The sequence below is a fragment of the Dasypus novemcinctus genome, chromosome 18, assembly GCF_030445035.2.
Source record: "Dasypus novemcinctus isolate mDasNov1 chromosome 18, mDasNov1.1.hap2, whole genome shotgun sequence".
Taxonomy (NCBI): Eukaryota; Metazoa; Chordata; class Mammalia; order Cingulata; family Dasypodidae; genus Dasypus; species Dasypus novemcinctus.
In genome coordinates this window covers 52,583,209-52,601,981 of record NC_080690.1, presented here as the reverse complement: position 1 = coordinate 52,601,981, position 18,773 = coordinate 52,583,209, and the positions used below count along the sequence as shown (strand labels likewise).

Sequence of the window (18,773 nt, the reverse complement as noted above, 5' to 3'; positions counted from 1 at the left end):
TATCTGGCAGTTTGGCACTGTTTATGAATTCCAAAAGTAGATATTGGAATAGTGTTTGTAAAATTGTCTGTTCCTTTGGGCATATTAAATTGTATTATAGTCACAGGTTTTACTTTATTAAATCAAGATTAGGGCTTTTATTTGACCATGTCATCAAGGTGACTCAATTTGTTTTTCCCCCTTCCCCCCGTATGGGCTATATATATATATATATAAATGGATGCTCATCAAAGACAGGGAAGTAAATACATGATGAAGAACACAGAGTTTAGTTTGGAGCCCCACGGAGAGAACCCATGTTTGCCTGATAGTTTGCAGCAGAAGAGACAAGGACTCTGAATAGCTGAGAAACCCAGAAAGAAACGAGCCCTGGGGAAAGAGATGAGACTTATGCTAGCGTATAGCTGAGATAAGAAGTTGGGACCACAGGGACTTAAAGAGGAAGAGGAAGGCTGAACCCTCACAGAGACCAGCAGCCATCTTGCTCTAACATGTGGCAATAGACTTTGGTGAGGGAAGTAACTTACTCTTTAGGGCCTTGTGACTATAAGCTTCTACCCCAAAATACCTTTATAAAAGCCAACAGGTATTTTGCATCAGCACCCCTTTGGCTGACTAATTCAGGTTTAATATCCATGATATATAAAGACATGCTACAATGCAACAATAAAAGACAAATTACCCAATGAAAATATGGGCAAAAGACTTGAAAAGAGAACTGTCCAAATCAGAAATACAAATGGCAAACAAAACAAAACAAAACAAAACAAAAAACATGAAAAAATGTTCAACATCACTAGAGAATAGGGAAATGCAAATCAAAACTACAATAAGAAGGCAGCGGACTTGGCCCAGTGGTTAGGGCATCCGTCTACCACATGGGAGGTCCGCGGCTCAAACCCCGGGCCTCCTTGACCTGTGTGGAGCTGGCCCATGTGCAGTGCTGATGAGTGCAAGGAGTGCTGTGCCACGCAGGGCTGTCCCAAGCGTAGGGGAGCCCCACGTGCAAGGAGAGACGCTGTAAGGAGAGCCGCCCAGTGTGAAAGAAAGTGCAGCCTGCCTAAAAATGGCGCTGCCCTCACAGAGAGCTGACACAAGATGATGCAACCAAAAGAAACACAGATTCCCATGCCGCTGACAACAACAGAAGCGGACAAAGAAGACACAGCAAACAGACACAGAGAACAGACAACCGGGGTGGGGGGGGAAAGGGGAGAGAAATAAATAAATAAATCTTTAAAAAAACAACAACAACAAAACTACAATAAGAGAGAAGCGGATGTGGCTCAAGCAACTGGGCTCCCATCTACTATATGTGGGGTCCCAGGTTCAGTTCTGGGGCCTCCTGGTGAAGGCTGGCCTGTGCTGAGGAGGGCAGGCCCACACCACAAACTGACACAACAAGATGAGCCAACAAAAAAGAGACACAGAGAAACGACAATGAGAGACACAATAAACCAGGGAGCCGAGGTGGCTCAAATGATTGGGTGCCTCTCTCCCAAGTCTGAGGTCCCAGGATCAGTTTCCGGTGCCTCCTGAAGAGAAGACAAGCAGACACAGAAGAACAAATAGTGAACAGACATAGAGAGCAGACAGCAAGTGCTGGGGGGGGGCGGTTTATAAATTAAAAAAACACAAAATACTACAATGAGATATCATTTCACACCTACTAAAATGGCCACTACTAAAAAGACTTCAGAGAACTAGCATTGGAGTGGATATGGAGAGAGAGGAACGCTTATTCATTGTTGGTGGGAATGTAGAATGGTACAGCCACTGTGGAGGACTGTCTGGCAGTTCCTAAGGAAGTTGAATATAGATTTGCCACGTGATCCAGCAATACCACTACTAGGCATATACCCAGAAGAACTTAGAGCAGTGACACAAACAGGCATCTGCACACTGATGTCCACAGTGGCATTATTGCCAAAATATGGAAAGAACCCAGGTGTCCAGCAACACATGAATGGATAAACAAACTGTGGTGTATATACACAATGGAATATTATGCAGTTGTAAGAAGAAATGAAGTTGTGAGGCATATGACAACATGGATGAGCCTGGGGCCATTATGTTAAATGAAGCAAGCCAGACACAGAAGGACAAATATTGAATGATTTTGCTATAATGAACTAAATATATTGTGTAAACTCATGGAGTTAAAAACTAGAATACAGGTCATCAAAAAACAGGAGGTGATTAGACAATGGAAAGTTGAGGGTCAACCTGTGCAGAATTGGTAAAAAGGCAGTGTGTTAATCTTTGGAAATGAACAGAAAAGGTAAAATCATAGTATAGTGTCTGTAACAGTGCAATTATTATATGGGTATGACAGTGGTTTAAAGGGAATGTCTATGGTCATGTATATTACTAGAAAGAAAGCTAAAAAATTTAACATGGGACTGTATAGCATAGTAAAACCTCAAGTGAAATATTAATATGGGTAATATTGCATATATAAGCCTGTTTATCTTTTGACATTGAACAAATATAAGTTAATGTTACAAGATTATCAGGCATAAACAAAACAAAATCGAAAAAATCAAAACACACAAAAAAACATTTTGCTAAGTGAAAGAAATTGGACACAAAGTACTTCTCATTTGTATGATTCTATTTATATAAAATTTAAATATAAATCCATTTTTAAAGATGGAATTAGATTGGTTATGTAGGGCTGGGGAAAGACAGGGACCGAGAGGTGACTGCTAAGGAGTGTGGAGTTTTTCTTTCTGGAGTAATGAAATGGTTCTAAAATTTTTTTATGGTGATGAATGCACAACACTGTGATTATACTAAAAGCCACTGACTGTTCACTTTAGATAGACTGTATGGCATGTGACTCTATCTCTATAAAGCAGCTTTAAAAATGGAGAGTAGGTGTAGTTCAGTGGTTTGAGCACCTGCTTCCCGTGTATTAACACAAGGTCCCAAGTTCGATTCCTGGTTCCTCCTAAAAATTTTTTTTTAAAAACTGCTTTTAAAAAAAAGAAATACAAACGGTCCAGAAAACATTCCTTTCCTTCTGAAGGTTTTACAATATTATCATTAACCAGCTTATTTACTATTATCGTTTGTTTTGTTTTTGTCATTTGTTTCTATTTCATTGATTTCTGCTTTTATCTTTTTTATTTGTTCCTTTTACTACTTTTGGGCTAAGTTTCCTTCCTAGGTTGTCTGTTTTTTTAAAAAATATCATTCATATATGAACAGACATAAATAGTAAAAGGTATGAACTTACAAAACAAACATGCATATAACATCATAAAGGGCTCCCATATATTATCCATCACAAATACCTTGCACTGTTGTGAAATATTTGTAATAAATTATGAAAGAGCATTGTCAAAGTATAACTACTACATGTATCTTAGATTTGGTATATTTTCCCCCAACCCACCCTATTATTTTGTTCATAAACCATATAATTTAAAGTGTACAACCAATGGCATTTGGTACAATCCCTGAGTTGTGCATTCATTTCAATCAATATTTTCATTAAAAAAAAAAACAACTATCATACATATGTTAGTGCTACTATTTATAAATTTTTCCTAGGTTCTTGAGCTGGAAGCTTAGATCACTGATTTTAAAACAATCTTGTTTCCTAATATATGCATTTAAAGCTATAAAATTTCCTCTAAGCACTAGTTTTGCTCTCCACGCAACTTTTGATATGTTGCATTTTATGATCATTAAGTTCAAAATATCTTCTGATTTTGCTTACAATTTCTTCTTTGATCCACAGGTGATCTACAAGTTCACTCAATTTTCAATTAGTTGGAGATTTTAAGGTTATCTTTATTATCAATTCCAGATTTAAATTCTTTATGGTTGAGTTGACATCATGTACGATTTCAAACCTTCTGAATTTAATGAAACTTGTCTATGGCCCAGCACTTGATCTATCTTGGCAAATAGTCTATGTCCAATGGAAAAGAATTTGTATTCTCCAACTGCTGGGTATACTGTTTTATAAAAGGTATAGATACATATTTAAGACTTTTTTTAGTACATCTCTTATAGTTAGTCTTGTCTTTTTTATTGTCAAACACCTACCCTTTAACTGGAATGTTTAATTCATTTATACTTTTACCAATGTAAATCTCTAACACTCCATTGTTTTTCATACCTAATGCATGAAATACCATCCTGGCTCTCTTTTAACTTTAAGTTCATAAGCCTGTCTTGTAATTCCTCATCAAACTTAATAATTAATTAAAAACTGATCTGTGAAGGCACACCTCCTGTGTCCTACACATCCACTGCCCAGCAAGGGGGCTTAGTTAGCAGCTGCCACCACTGCCTCAGTTTTAGTACAGGCAGTGGCTGCCACCAAGAGAACTGTGCAGATCTGCATCCCCAGGCAACATGCTAGAAGTTGTTCCCCACAATAACAGTACCCAGCCCCTGCAGAATACATTCTGTTCTCTACACATCTAATAAGGTCCCTCCAACTAAATGGCAGACACAATGGTGGAGAAGTTTGACTGCCACTACAGCAGGAACTTTTTGCAGGGGAAGAATTATGTGCAGGACAGCCACCACTGCTGCCAGAAGTGTTTTGGCAAGTTCTGTGCCATCAACGGCTGCAAGGCTACTGGAGTGGATTCCAAGGAGCTGCACTATAAGAATTGCTACTGGCACAACCCCTGCTTCCGGTGTCCCAAGTTCCTTCACCCTTTAGTCAATGGCCTTTGTGGCTAAGGAAAAGAAGATACTGTGCAACAAATACATCACTCAGGAGGACTCCTCCAAGTGCAAAGGGTGCTTCAAGCCAATTGTGGCAGGAGATCAAAACAAAGATTACAAGGGGATCGTCTGGCACAAAGATGGCTTCACCTGAAGTGACTGCAAGCAAGTCACTGGAACTGGAAGCCTCTTCCAAAAAAGGGAGGACTTCTACTGCATGACTTGATAGGAGAACAAATTTCCCAAACACTGTGTAAAGTACAGTAATGGTTTGCTAAAGGATCTGGTGTGGTTGCCTCTGAGGGGCAGTCCTGGCACAACTAATGCTTCCACAGCAAAAAATACTCTATGGGAAAGTGGATGTGGCTCAAGCAGTTGGGTGCCCACCCAACACATGGGAGGTCCCGGGTTCAGTTCCTGGTGCTTCCTAAAGAAGAGAAGCAAGACAGTGAGCTGACGTGATGGGTTGGCGCAGTGAGCTGATGCAACAAGGAAACATAATGAAAGACACAACAAGTAGGGAGTAGAGGTAGCTTAAGCAATTGGATGCCTCCCTCCCACATGGGAGGTCTCGGGTTCAGTTCCCAGTATCTCCTAAAAAAAAAAAAAGATGAGCAGACAGAAAGCATACAATGAACAGACACAGATAGCAGAGAGTGAGCACAAACAACCAGGGACAGGCGGAGGAGAAACAAAGAAATTAAATAAATCTTAAAAAAAAAAAAAAACTCCATGGATTTGGCTAACAAGTGCTTTATTTTCCATGAGTAGTAAATGCCACAAAGCTGTAAAATGAACAAGTGCTTTATTTTCCATGAGGAGGAAATGATACAAAGCTGTAAAATGACAGGGCTCCTGTCCTGTAAAATGGAATTTGAATCTTGCTTGTCGTCTTTTTCTACCCTACACTATCAACAGGGAAAGAGTGGTATTTCACCTTTTCAAAATTGCTCTTCCTGTCTTTGCTCCCATTTTACAGTATTACTCAAATAAAGGCACAACACAGCCAACATATTAGGATTTAGCAGAAAGCAGCTCTTCAGCAAACTTCCTCATCAAAATATTACCTGTCTTCTGTTCTTCTGTGCTTTCAAATGACCAATACAAGTTCCAAGAAGATTAACGTTTGAACTTAGCTGTACTTTTAAACTGATCTTGCTTCATGCTATTGTTTGATTTCCCTGTGTAGTATGTTTTCTGAGTGTTTCAACTTTAAAGCATAGCACATGCAGGTGATTTAGAAAGCGTAAGCCAATCTGAGAAATGAATCTGTTTCAGATGGACATTGCCATGGCAAATACTTCTGGAAGCATAATGAAACTAACCCTGTTGTCCTTTTCATTTTTTAATTATTAATAGTTCTTGCTTTAATTCATAGCAACAGAGTTTTCTGAGTTCTGAAACTTACATGAACATTTTTGTTTTACCTCCCTCAAACTTTCCTGCAGTTTTGAGTTTCACACAGAAGTAACCATAAAACTCTAGAGGGGTGGCTAAGCAGGAGCCAGAGCCATCACTGACAGGCACATGACATTTAAAAACAGGAACAAGCTGAGTCCCTTGTAACACAATACTTGTCTGCTCTCTGTCCATATGCTAAGGAGGAACGCAAAGTCCCTTTGCTTCTAATTCCTAGGATTTTTCCTCAATAGTTTAGCTGGATCTCTAGAGGAGAAAGGCCTCTACCCTCACAGGCAGAACTGGATTTCCATCTACTGCTTATGTGAAATGTAGGACCACCTACTTACTGTATTCTACATGGTTATATTACATAGTACAATGAGGCAACATCAAAAGTAAACACATATTGACAATTCATATTAATATTCTTGTTAAGAATGGTTATAGAATCTGACAACTCATTTCCACATTTTGTCATCAGCTTTATCAATAAAGTTTCAGTGTATACTTATAGAAATAAAGGATATAGTAAAAAAAATTAACCCTGAGAAAACACTTAAGACCTAAAAGAATTATTACCTGATATGCTTTAGCAATTAACCTGCCATGTATGCAACCATTTGTCTGTTCAACTAACATTCCTCCATCTCAAGGGTATTATGGGTATACTACAAGAATATTATGAGACTCAGCATCCTATGGCATATAGGAAACGATTCATTTTATCTAAATTATTTGTGAAAATCTAGCTGACCTCATTAACTGGAGTAAATAACAGGAAAAAAAAAGATTCAATTTCCTCAAGTGCCTTTATTTTAATCTTGCTATGGATTTAATTTAAATAGCTCATAAAATCTACCATTCTCTGTTTCTATGAATCCTGTTTCTCAATGCATCAGTAAGCTCTGATTGTCTACTGATTCATGGAAAAATACGGAAAATACTGTTATGCTGCTTCATTTATTAAGTATTTAATTTTTCCTAAATCTCCATAAATTAAGGTTAATAATGATCTAATCTCTGCCTGTAAGAATTATATTTAGTACCCGTTTAAAAAAAAGTGCTTTAATTCTATCATTCTTTTTTAAAAACATGATTATCTGTTTCCATACAGTCTCATCTAAAGTACTAGTTCATAGTCAAACTTTTGGATTTTTGCCAAACTGATAGTGAGAAATGACAGCTTAGTGTAGATTTAATTTGTGTATCTCTTATTATAAGCAAGATTTAGCACATGTTTCAGGGCCATTTCTTTTTCTGTAAATTGTCAGTTTCTAACTCTTGGCTGCTGATCTTTTTTTAGTTCTTTATATATTAATGATATTAGCCCTTTGTACTTTAGGTTGCAAATAAAACTATCAAAGGCTGTAAAACAATCTGCAGTTTTAAAAGACAAATGAAAAAAAGGAGGCTTAGATTAAAACCTGGCTATACTGTGTCAAAACAAACTATATACAAGTAAATTCCTTTTCTAAAAAACATCTGCTACCTTGATGAATAATATTACAACTTTCTTCCTCCTACTCATTCAACAATTTCTAAGTAGGTATATGGTTTTCTAATTAGCTAATCCACCAACTAGTTGACCAACACAGAAATCAAACAAACAAAAATAATATACAACTGCAAAAATTATTTTGCCAACATGGATAAATTAAGTAAAAGAACATTAAACCAGCAACCAGTTAATAGTAAAATTAGATAAAAGCATTTACAAGGAATATATTTCACAACCACAAAATTAATTTATAAAATACTTTGAACCTGAAGAATGGTAGAAACAGTAGCAACTATATAGATACTATGTGCCAGAACCTGTTTAAACGTTTTACACATACTGTCATGTAAACTTCACAGTCTCATAAGAGGTAAGTACAATAACCATCCCAATGTTAGCCAACTATTCAATTTAGTGAAAGGAATCCCAAAAGGCTAATTTGCAATCACCTCTTATTTGAATTCTTAGATAGGATTCTGACAGTTAAGGCTAACATAGGGCATATATCTTGGTTAACATATATAATTAACATTGGTCTTATTACTTCAATAGCATTAGGAAATACATGTTCCAAAATTATACTGCCTGTTTCACCTATCCAAGAATAAGCCTAAAAGGAATATTAAAACTTTTTAATTTGGAAAAATATCAAACCTATGTAAAAACTAAAAGAATACACCAAATACCCATATATTCTTCATCTAGACTTACAAACTGTTAACATCTTGCCATTCCTACTCCAATTCCCCATTTTACATCTCAATATATACTTCTCTTTTGCCAAAGTAGGCTATATCAATTTGCCCCTTCACACTTACATAGGTCAAACCATCTCCCCCGTAGCAGTTTTGATATTATTGATGAATTCCAAAAAGAAATATTGGATTATATTTGTAAACAGATCTTTTCCTCTGGGCATATCTGATTATATTGGATTCAGAGGGTTACTTGATTAAGTAATTATGTAAACCTCTTGCGCCAGTAGGGTGCTGAATGTGGGAACTCACAGATAAAAGTCATGGCAAAGGACAGAGTTGGGGACTTTTAATGTTGGCGTTTTGATGTTGGAGTCTGATGCTGAAGCCTTAAGCTGGAACCCCAGGAAGTAAACTCACAGAGGAAACAGAAGCAAGCCCCAGGAAACAGAGAAGCTGGGCCTAGAGGAAGCCAGGAAGCCTGAACCCTCGCAGCCATTGGCAGCCATCTTGTTCCAACATGTGAAAATAGACTTTGGTGAGGAAGTAACTTATGCATTATGGCCTGGTATCTGAGCTTCCACCCCAAATAAATACCCTTTATAAAAACCAACCAATTTCTGGTATTTTGCATCAGCACCCTTTTGGCTGACTAATACATGCCCAAACAAAGACATTCTCCTATGATTAACCACAATACTATTATCACACCTAAGAAAATCAATTAACACCATTCATAATCAAAGTCCTAAGTAGTTCCTAAAATGTTCTTTATAACATTTCCTGTCAACCCAAGATCCAATCAAGTTTCACATATTATATTTGGATGCTGTATCACTTTAGTCTCTCCCAGTCTAAAACACTTCTTCATGACATTGAATTCTTTGAAAACTCAAGTACTAGCCTTGTAGAACATTCCACCTTCTGAATTTCATACCTATTTCATAACAAGATTCTGCATTTTCAGCAAGGTGAAACACAGAGGTGGTTGCATATACTTCCCATGGTATCATCATTTCAGTAAACAGGTAATTATTTAGCTATGGCAATGCCAAACTTGACCACTTGATTAAGACGGTAACGACCAGTCTCTCCATTATAAAAGCTTATTTTTTTCCCTTTGTAATTAGTAAGTAATCTGTGGGATCATATTTTAAGACCATCTTAATACAGTATTCCAACATCTTTCACACAATGATTTTAGCATCTGTTGGGGATTCCATCATGTCCCCCACCCCACAAAAGACCTGCTCAGATTCCAAACACTCGAACTGTGTGTGAACCCACTTGCAAACAGGACCTTTGAAGATGTTAGTAGTTAAGGTATGCAGAAACTGAATGAGGGTGGACCTTACTCCAACATGGCCTAAGTCCTTATAAGCAAAGGAAATTAGAAACAGAAGGAGAAAAGCCACAAAGAACAGGAGAAGCTAGAATTCAATGGGACCCAAAAGAGAAAGGAGAAGACACCGTCATATGCACTGCCTTGTGGTAGAAAAGTCAAAGAACCCCAAAGACTGCTGACCAGCCAAAAGACATTCACCCTTGAAGGAAGCAAGCCTCCTAGCGTCTGAAACTGCAAGTCAATAAAACACTGTAGTTGGGAAGTAGATGTGGCACAAGCAATTAGGCTCCCATCTACCATTTGGCAGGTCCAGGGTTCAATTCCCGGGGCCTCCTGGTGAAGGCAAGCTGGCCCATGCAGAGTGCCGGCCTACGTAGCAAGCTGGTCTGAGTGGATAGCTGGTACAGCAAGATAACACAACAGAAAGAGACAGAGGAGAGACAATAGGAGATGCAGCAGACCAGGGAAGTGAAGTGGTGCAAGAGACTGAGCACCTCTCTCCCACTCCAGAAGGCCCCAGGATTGGTTCTTGGTGCTACCTAAAGAGAGGACAAATGCAAGTGGACATAGACTGCGCAGCAAATGGACACAGACAGCAGACAATGGGGGCAGGGGAGATAAACAAATCTTAAAAAAAAAAAAAAATCCCTGTTGCTGAGCCACTCCACTGTATGGCATTTGATTTAGCAGCTGGAAATTAAGATAGCATCCACTAATAATTCTTGCATGAATTATTACACCAGGGATCACAAAATGGCGATTTTGTAAGTATACCATTCCTTCTATATTTATTAGTTAGCATTGTCTATCTTTCCTCTTCTTTTTATTTTTTCAATGGGTTCTGGTTCCTTATAGTGGGGAATAGCACTTTAAAAACAAGGATTGAGTCAACATGTGATTTTTGCTATGAAGTATCATGATTTCTAGGCCCTTTCTTTGATAAACAATTTTTTAAAATCATGAGTTCATACTCATACCTTCAGTTCACATCCAATATCACAGGGTTCTTCACCTTTCCTCATTCCATACATGTATCTCCCTTCTCCATAGTAACAACAAAATTTCCCAACATCATCAATATATTTACTCACTGACCCTATCCAATAATACAAGTAGTTTCAGAATTAACACTACCAATACTAATACCAATTACAAACTTAAATTCAAGATTTCTTTATAGTTCTCTTTGTTCTTAGAATATCTCCTATTAAGAGTGTACAATCAGTATTATATATAAAAGTTACTTGAATAAATTCTTTTCTCTGTGTGGTTGTTATAAGTTTGATACATAGTTAGCATCAGTTGTTTCTGTTTCTATTCAATTTAAGGGTTTGCTTTTTCCCACCCTTTTTAATTTTGTGAATAAGTAAAGCATTTAATATACTTCAAAAGTCAAAACTATATAAAAAAGTATATTGATAGAAGGAAATTAAATAATTAAAAAAAACTTTTTAGAGTACTAATAATTATCAAAATACCCTTGAAACTTATTAGTGATTCAGTGAAACAAAGAATAAATTGATAAATGATTATCAATCGAGCCACAGCTTGAGATTTGAAGTTATTCTTTACTGTGGGAATGTCAATATAATGTATCTAGTTTTTGAACACAATGGATACCTTTATCCTACAATCATTATTAGGACTGTCATTAGCCCAGCTCTTCTTATACATTTTCATTATAGGTACTAAGCCCTCAGATATGCTGTGTGTGAGGATCTCTTATAGGTGGGTGTTAAATGTGATAATTATCTACGTTCCATATAATATTAATACTATTCCTTAACAGCATTATCTCCAATCCCTCTTTTGGGAATCCACTATGTCAGAAAAATGTTTACTTAAAAGTCTTAATGTAAGGCAGACACTACTAAATCCTGGGCCTTGAAACTTAGTTCTTCACTCTTTCCTTATTCGAGGCCTCAGGTGCAAACATGCTCCAAAGATTGTTGGGCAGGTCAAGACATACCCAAGCTTGATCCCCCTCTCCATATTTATTGGAACTGGAGCTACTGGAGCAACACTGTATGTCTTGCACCTGGCAATGTTCAATCCAGATGTCAGCTGGGAAAGAATAACCCAGAAACATGGAACAAACTGGGTCCCAATTAGCAATTCAAGTTCTACTCAGTGAATGTGGATTACAGCATACTAAAGAAAGAAGGCCCAGACTTCTAAATGAAATGTATCCTTTAAAAGATGCTTAACATGAAGGTCTTCCAGGAGCCACCTGCACCATTTTGCACTTAACTCGGAAATATATCCCCTTTAAATACATGAAATCATGCTGGTTTATCATTTTGGGGTTTACACTGATTAATAAATATTTGAAACTTAAAGTGTTATCTAAATATAAAATAATATTCAGTCAACTTTGGTAAATGGATATATATGCTTGTTTAAAGGATATGCAATTATTCTGAGGTACTAGTCTTTATAGAACCAGTAGTCATTAATACCATTAAATAAATCTTCAAAATAATAATTAAAAATGTGTTCTTAACATCATGAAAACAAGGTTTCAAAAGAACATTAAGCAGTATTTCCAAAAAATTGTGGTAAGTTTTCTAGACCTTTGTGATAAGAAGAGGGCGATTACAAAAATAAAAAATAAAAAAGGACCACATACCAACACCAACAGCACCAAACTGCTGCCCAACCAATGAACTTGGAGTGAACTGGCTGTATGTCGACATTCTGCCAAAAGGTCCATAGGAACCCACTGACTGGAATGAAGAAGTAGATGAGCCTAATGAAGACTGAAGGAAAATCATGGGTTATTTTTCCAGCATTAAGTCACAGACAACGGAAAGTAGTTCATGTTTTTCAAATTTTTAAGATAATTATTAAATTACAACCAGACACAAAAGTAGCATCCATGATTTAAAATATGCACTGAATATTAAGATAGTTGAAAAACCTTCTGCATTCAATAGTGTAAACATATGTCAATTATACTCAATATGATTTACAAATACTTTTTTCTATAATAACCTCCCCCTTTGTGGTAGTTTTACAGTGGGTTTTGGAAAGAACTGAAGAAAAATTACTTGGGGAGATAAAGTAACTTTGCTTAAAGAAAAAAAATTGAAGGAAAAAACACATTTAATTATTACTGGGTTTTACCCTGGTGCTGAAATTTAAAAAAACACATCTCACTTTTTATTTTACTCTTATTTTCAGTCATTTGAGGTACACTATTAAATTTACAGTTTTACACACACACACCCTTAGTATATTAGCACATCTAATTATAAAATATTTCATAATATAAAAACGAAGATTACTAAAAACTATTGGGATATTACTCACTGATGGCAGGACCATATCTGTGTGTTCAGTGTTAGCGTAAGGGACATAGCAGGCATTCAATAAATTCTACTTAATGAATAAGCAAGCAGATCAAGTCAAAATTTACAGTGATTGGAAGAAGTTTGTCAACACCTTTTTGATATGTGCTCTCTTTTTTTCCAGATTACTAAAATAACTGGTTCCCTGAAAACTATCAAAAGATATTATATAAGGGAGAATAAAGTAATGCCAGTCTTTGCTATAAAGGCAGCTTTCTACTAAAGAATGCCTCTTGGGAAGCCCCAGTGGTTGAGCACCTGCTTCTCATGTATGAGGTCCTGGGTTCAAGGCCCAGTACCTCCTAAAAAATAAACAAAAAACCCTACTTTCATTGGGCAGCAGACGTATGCTCAGTGGTTGAGCACCTACTTCCCTATATATGAGGTCGTGGGTTCAATCCCTGATACCTCCCCCGTCAAAAGAATGCCTCTGCTACCTCCATTAAAAGATGAATAATATATATTGTGAGGATTTCTTCAGACTTACTCCCCCCAAAATAAGATTTAAAAAGAGGAAAGCATAGATGAAGGTAGAAAATTTCTCCTGTTTATGCTTGCAAGAAAAAATTTATCATTTCTTATTGAAAAGCTTATCTTATATTCAGGGAAAAAAAACATAAAAGGTACCTTCTCTCACCTTCTCTCCCTTTTTCCCCCCACATTAATTTTACGTACCATTTTATATTTTCTTTTAAAGAGTTCATTAAGTATTTTCTTTTAATAGCTGAAAGACAGTAAGACAAATCCTATGCAAGATAATATATATTTTAAGTATCTGTTTGTGGAAAACTAAGTTCTTATTAAAAGGATAAAAAAAGGGAAGTGAATTTAAAACAATCTAAAAGTATTATACACTAAAAAACCAACAAGCATATTTTAGAGCAAATGAAAAAACAATGACTTCTGAGAGGAAAAAAGAGTAAACTGAGAAGAAAATGGATTCAAGAGGAAACCATGGGGGCCGTAAGTCTTTAACCAGCAATACCTTCAAGTGAAAATTCTCTTAGGTAAACCTGCTTCCTCTTCTATTATAGCTGAGATTCAGAGATCCTCTATACGCACTTCCAATAAACATGCAAACATGTACTATAATGTACATCCCCTTTAAATCATAATATATACTTTGGGTTATCATGTATATCTGTTTTTAATAAATACTCCAATTAAAAATTTCTCTTACTGAGAATACTTAGGGTCTTTTAATGTCTTATTTAGGGAATTCAACAAACTTAAGCTTATGATATCTTATTACATAATACTGCACATTGTATAATATAGGTGAGTCAGAATTTTTATTAAACCTTTACTCAAATCCTGCCTCACTTGCAAAAATGAGAATTACCTGGGAATTTATGTACAGTGCTTTGAACAGTCCCTGACACAAAGCTCAGTCTCTATAAATGCCAGCTGTTTTAGCTATTGATGAAATTAGAACATTATAAACAGAAATAAATTCCTTAACTATTTTTTAAAACTTATTTAGTACCAACTTATGACTCAAACAGAAAAACCTACATGAGAACATTATCTAGGTTATTTTAAACTTTGAAATGGTAAGTGACGTGAATATTTAATTGTGGGAAGCGGATGTGGCTCAAGTGACTGAGCTCCTGCCTACCACATGGGAGGTCCCTGGTGCCTCCTAAAGAAGACAGTGAGCTGGCATGACGGACAGGAATGGCAAGCTGACACAACAAGAAACAAAACATAATGAGAGATACAGCAAAAACAAAGCATGGAGCAGAGGTTCCTGGTGCCTCCAAAAGAGGAAGAACAAGACTGTAAGCTGACTCCATGAGTAGGCACAGCAAGCTGATGCAACAAGATGACACAAGAGATGCAAGAAGAAAAAACAATGAGATGCAACAAGGCAGTCAACAGAGGTGGCTCAAGTGATTAGGCGCCTCCCTCCTATATAGGAGGTTCAGGTGCCTCCTAAAGAAACAAGGAAGACATCAGACACAGCATGTGCTGTGGAGGTGGGGAAAAATAAAAAAACAAAAACAAAAACCCCACAACATTTTATTGAGAGAAATAAAAAAACAAAAACCTGGGAAAAGCAAAGCAAGGTCAGTCAGGAGCATGAAGCACAAGACTGAAGTTAACTATCAGTTACCTGAACAATAGCTGGGTCCTGAGGCAAAGAACATTGTGGTTTTGGTGGTTCACAAACAGTGAGGTCTTTTATATCACTTCCACGGAATATAATATATTCAAAGACTTCATCTCGAGGTGGTATTGGACGATCTGTAGGTCTGTCTTCTGTACCAAAGGATCGAACTGGTGAGAAAACAGAGACGAGGTGTATGTCTACTTATCATATCCAGATCATGCCTTATACAAGTGCACTGTTCCAAGTACTAAGCAGCTATCAAATGTCATCTATGAGAAAGTATTCACTAATAGGTTGGTAAATTGAAAAAAAAAAAAAAAAGGAAACTGGGTTTTGCCTAAAACCAAATGTACTCAATTTCAAAGACGATCTGTATCTGTTAAAGGTCCTCCTGCCACATTTTTCCTCGTCTCCAGAAGCAGCCCCAACTCTTCATCAGACTACCTTCACCTTTATTTTTTTAAAGGCAAAATCCTAAATTTACTATAGTATTTATGTCTTAGGAATTTAACAAGTCTTTAAAAGTGCTATTATTTTTATTAGGCTCTTATTAGTGTTCAAGTTATAAAGTTAAACAGGATCTGAATGGTCCGTTTCCTAACTCTAGTTTTCCCCTACCCTTAGTGCAGGAAGGCATACAACATATTATAGCTGAAATGCCTGTACTTGAACGTCAGAATCTGCTACTAATTTTTCCTATCAACTCATTCTTAGTAACTAAAATTGAAATATTTAATTTAACCTAGGATCCCAGAATTATTTTCTTACGTCTCTTTTTTGTTTGTTTGTTTATAACATTTAGTATTTTGGGAAATACTTTTTGGGGAAAGGAACATTTTTACTTGATTAGCTTACTTTAAAAACACCAATAGGTGTTTTAAACACATTCCAATTAAAAAAAAAGCCCAATAGGTAACCTTGTAAAAGTCCTGATTAGAACAATACTACTATATTTTTGCTGCACCTCATTTTCAGTATTTTGAAGTACTTACTGGGTACTACCTATATGCCAGGTACTGTCCTAAGTGCTAGGGAAATCAGTTCTTATTCTCGAGGAGCTCAAGTATATTAGCTTACACGGATTTAAAGGTCCACTCAGTATTTAAAATCTGTAATGCAACCTCAAACGCCTCTAATAAGGACCACCATCAGTTTCCTCAACTTAATCCTAATCCACTAAACTGGCACAGCATTAGCCTTCAAATTAAGCTTTTAATTCTACTATCAAGTCAGAATGTGGTTGAATAGATACTGATCTGATCCTGTGATATTTGGGGGATTATCAAGAAAAAATGAAAACGTACTAATTCAGCATGCCTAGAATATATTTAAGTGATACTAAGGAGGAACTGTGCTAATGTCCTTGCCCTCAGATAACTTACAGTCTAGCAAATGTATTGAGCACTATGAGGAAAGAAAACACAGTGTTAACTGTGTTAATCTAGAGTACATGCTAGGCTTTGAGTCAGAGGGTGGGTACTGAACTAGACAGAGAAGTTAGAGAGTCTTTCCAGAGGAAACTGTAGGTTAAGATATGAAAGATGAGGGGTAACATTCTAGGAAGATGTGCTGCTATTGGAACCAAATGTTAAGTAGAAGCTATTGAAGGAATCTAAGTACATGTTGGTAGAGGGAGAAAGAGAGGGTAAGGTTGAAAGAGATTAAGGGCACAGGCATGGATAAGGATTTTAAAAGACCTTTAAAAGGTGTAGAAAATAAACTGGAAATGTAAGCAGGAGATCAGTTTGGAAGTTACCGGGTAAGCAATGGTGATGATGATGTACTTAGAGAAAGGGGTCGGTCTTAAAGAGATCCAAGCTTAAGGTAGTAATATGATTAATCTAATATAATTTCTTACTTAATCTTCTACTACTCTGGCTACTTCTTTTCAAAATGGACTGCTTTATTACTAATAATATTTTTAAAATGAAGTTACATAGCAATAAAGAATATAATAAATAACATTAAGTATGTTAAATTTAAGAGATAGGTTACGAAACTATATTTTCAAAAGATCTTAATTACCTAAAATAAAAACACAGACAGCTACAAAAAAGCCTGGAAGAGAATACACAAAAAGGTAATAGGTGGGTTAGAACGGTGAAATTAGGGGTAATTGTCTTTTATATGTGTAAACTTCATCAAGTTGCTATACTGCTTTAATAATTAATAAGTATTTTAGTTTTACATATTCCCCAAATTAGAAAAGCTAAGTTTCAGGCCAATGTTTAATTAAAAAAGCAGGGGAGGATCAGCAGAATATCCCTGTCTACATATAATAACATGACTTTAAAATGCTGTTTGACCTAATGTAAGGGGGAAATGGAAAGCAGAAATGAGTTTATATGGCTACAAGTCTCTAAAAAAAGAGTCTGGAGGCTGTCAGAAGAATTGCCCCTGTGCACAGCTGAGCAGAGTCTGGGAGACAGATGGAGTGGCTGCAATCCCCAGGTGTTGGTTCCTTTGAGGGCTAAAGAGACCCATGGGTTCTATGGTCATGGCAGACAGGGTTCACTGCCATGTCAGATGGCCCTTCTTTGGAGCTGGTGTTTCTGCGTGATGGAACTGGACTCAGATGGGATCTCTTTTCATAAGACTTTCATCCTACTCTACTGGAATTGTAGTTGGTGTTGGGGTTTAAGATATATTTAGGGGATTTGAATCTCTGGACTGACAATATGATAGCCAGGCCCTGAGCGTCAACAGACTCCAGCTCGTACAATCTGATTTATTGGACTCCCCTCACTCAGCTAAGATGGAGTCGAAGAAGGACAACCACCACACCATGGAGCCTAGAGTGCCTACAACTGAAAGCAGGAGGATTGCATCCAGTATCCATGTGGAATCTGAGCCTCCTCCTGACATAGAGGCGCAACAGACACAACCAATCCAAGGCCCACAGAGAAAAGGTGGCATTGGAGTGGGAAAAGTGGACATGGTGGATGATGGATATGGGGAATGGCAGGAAGAGATGAGATGTGGAGGCGCCTTTGGGACTTGGAGTTGCCGTGGATGGTGCTTCAGGGGCAATCACCGGACATTGTAAATCCTCCCAGGGCCCACTGGATGGAATGTGGGAGAGTATGGGCCATGATGTGGACCATTGACCATGAGGTGCAGAGATGCCCAGAGATGTACTTACCAAATACAATGGATGTGTCATGATGAAGGGAGTGAGTGTTGCTGGGGGGGGGGGGGTGGGGGTGGTGGGGTTGAATGGGACCTCATATAATTTTTTCTTTAATGTAATATTTTTACAAAATCAAAAAAAAAAAAAAAAGCAGGGGAGGGAAGCGGACTTGGCCCAGTGGACAGGGCTTCCGTCTACCACATGGAGAGTCCGCAGTCCAAACCCCAGGCCTCCCTGACCTGTGTGGAGCTGGCCCATGCACAGTGCTGATGCACGCAAGGAGTGCCGCGCCACATAGGGGTGACCCCGCATAGGGGATCCCCACGCACAAGGAGTGCGCCCCGTAAGGAGAGCCACCCAGCGCGAAAGAAAAGTGCAGCCTGCCCAGGAATGGTGCCACACACACAGAGAGTTGACACAGCAAGATGACGCAACAAAAAGAAATACAGATTCCCGTGCCACTGACAACAGAAGCAGACAAAAAAAGAACATGCAGCAAATGGTCACAGAGAACAGACAACTAGGGCAGGGGGGTGGGTGGGGGGGAAG

At 37.4% G+C, this 18,773-nt stretch overlaps 1 protein-coding gene and 1 pseudogene across 3 annotated transcripts in view; one reads left to right on the top strand and one right to left on the bottom strand.

Moving 5' to 3' along the window:
- LSM14A (LSM14A mRNA processing body assembly factor) overlaps positions 1–18,773 on the bottom strand; it is a 74,382-nt gene that overhangs the window by 42,143 nt on the left and 13,466 nt on the right. For all 3 annotated transcript variants that reach the window (XM_004450277.4, XM_071209208.1, XM_004450279.4), the window contains exons 2-3: positions 15,098–15,261; positions 12,261–12,390 (exon numbers count right to left, since the gene is read on the bottom strand). In XM_004450277.4, the coding sequence (XP_004450334.1) occupies positions 12,261–12,390; positions 15,098–15,261 (294 nt within the window). The remainder of the gene's footprint in view (positions 1–12,260; positions 12,391–15,097; positions 15,262–18,773) is intronic.
- Positions 4,474–6,426, top strand: LOC139436913 (four and a half LIM domains protein 1 pseudogene; annotated as a pseudogene).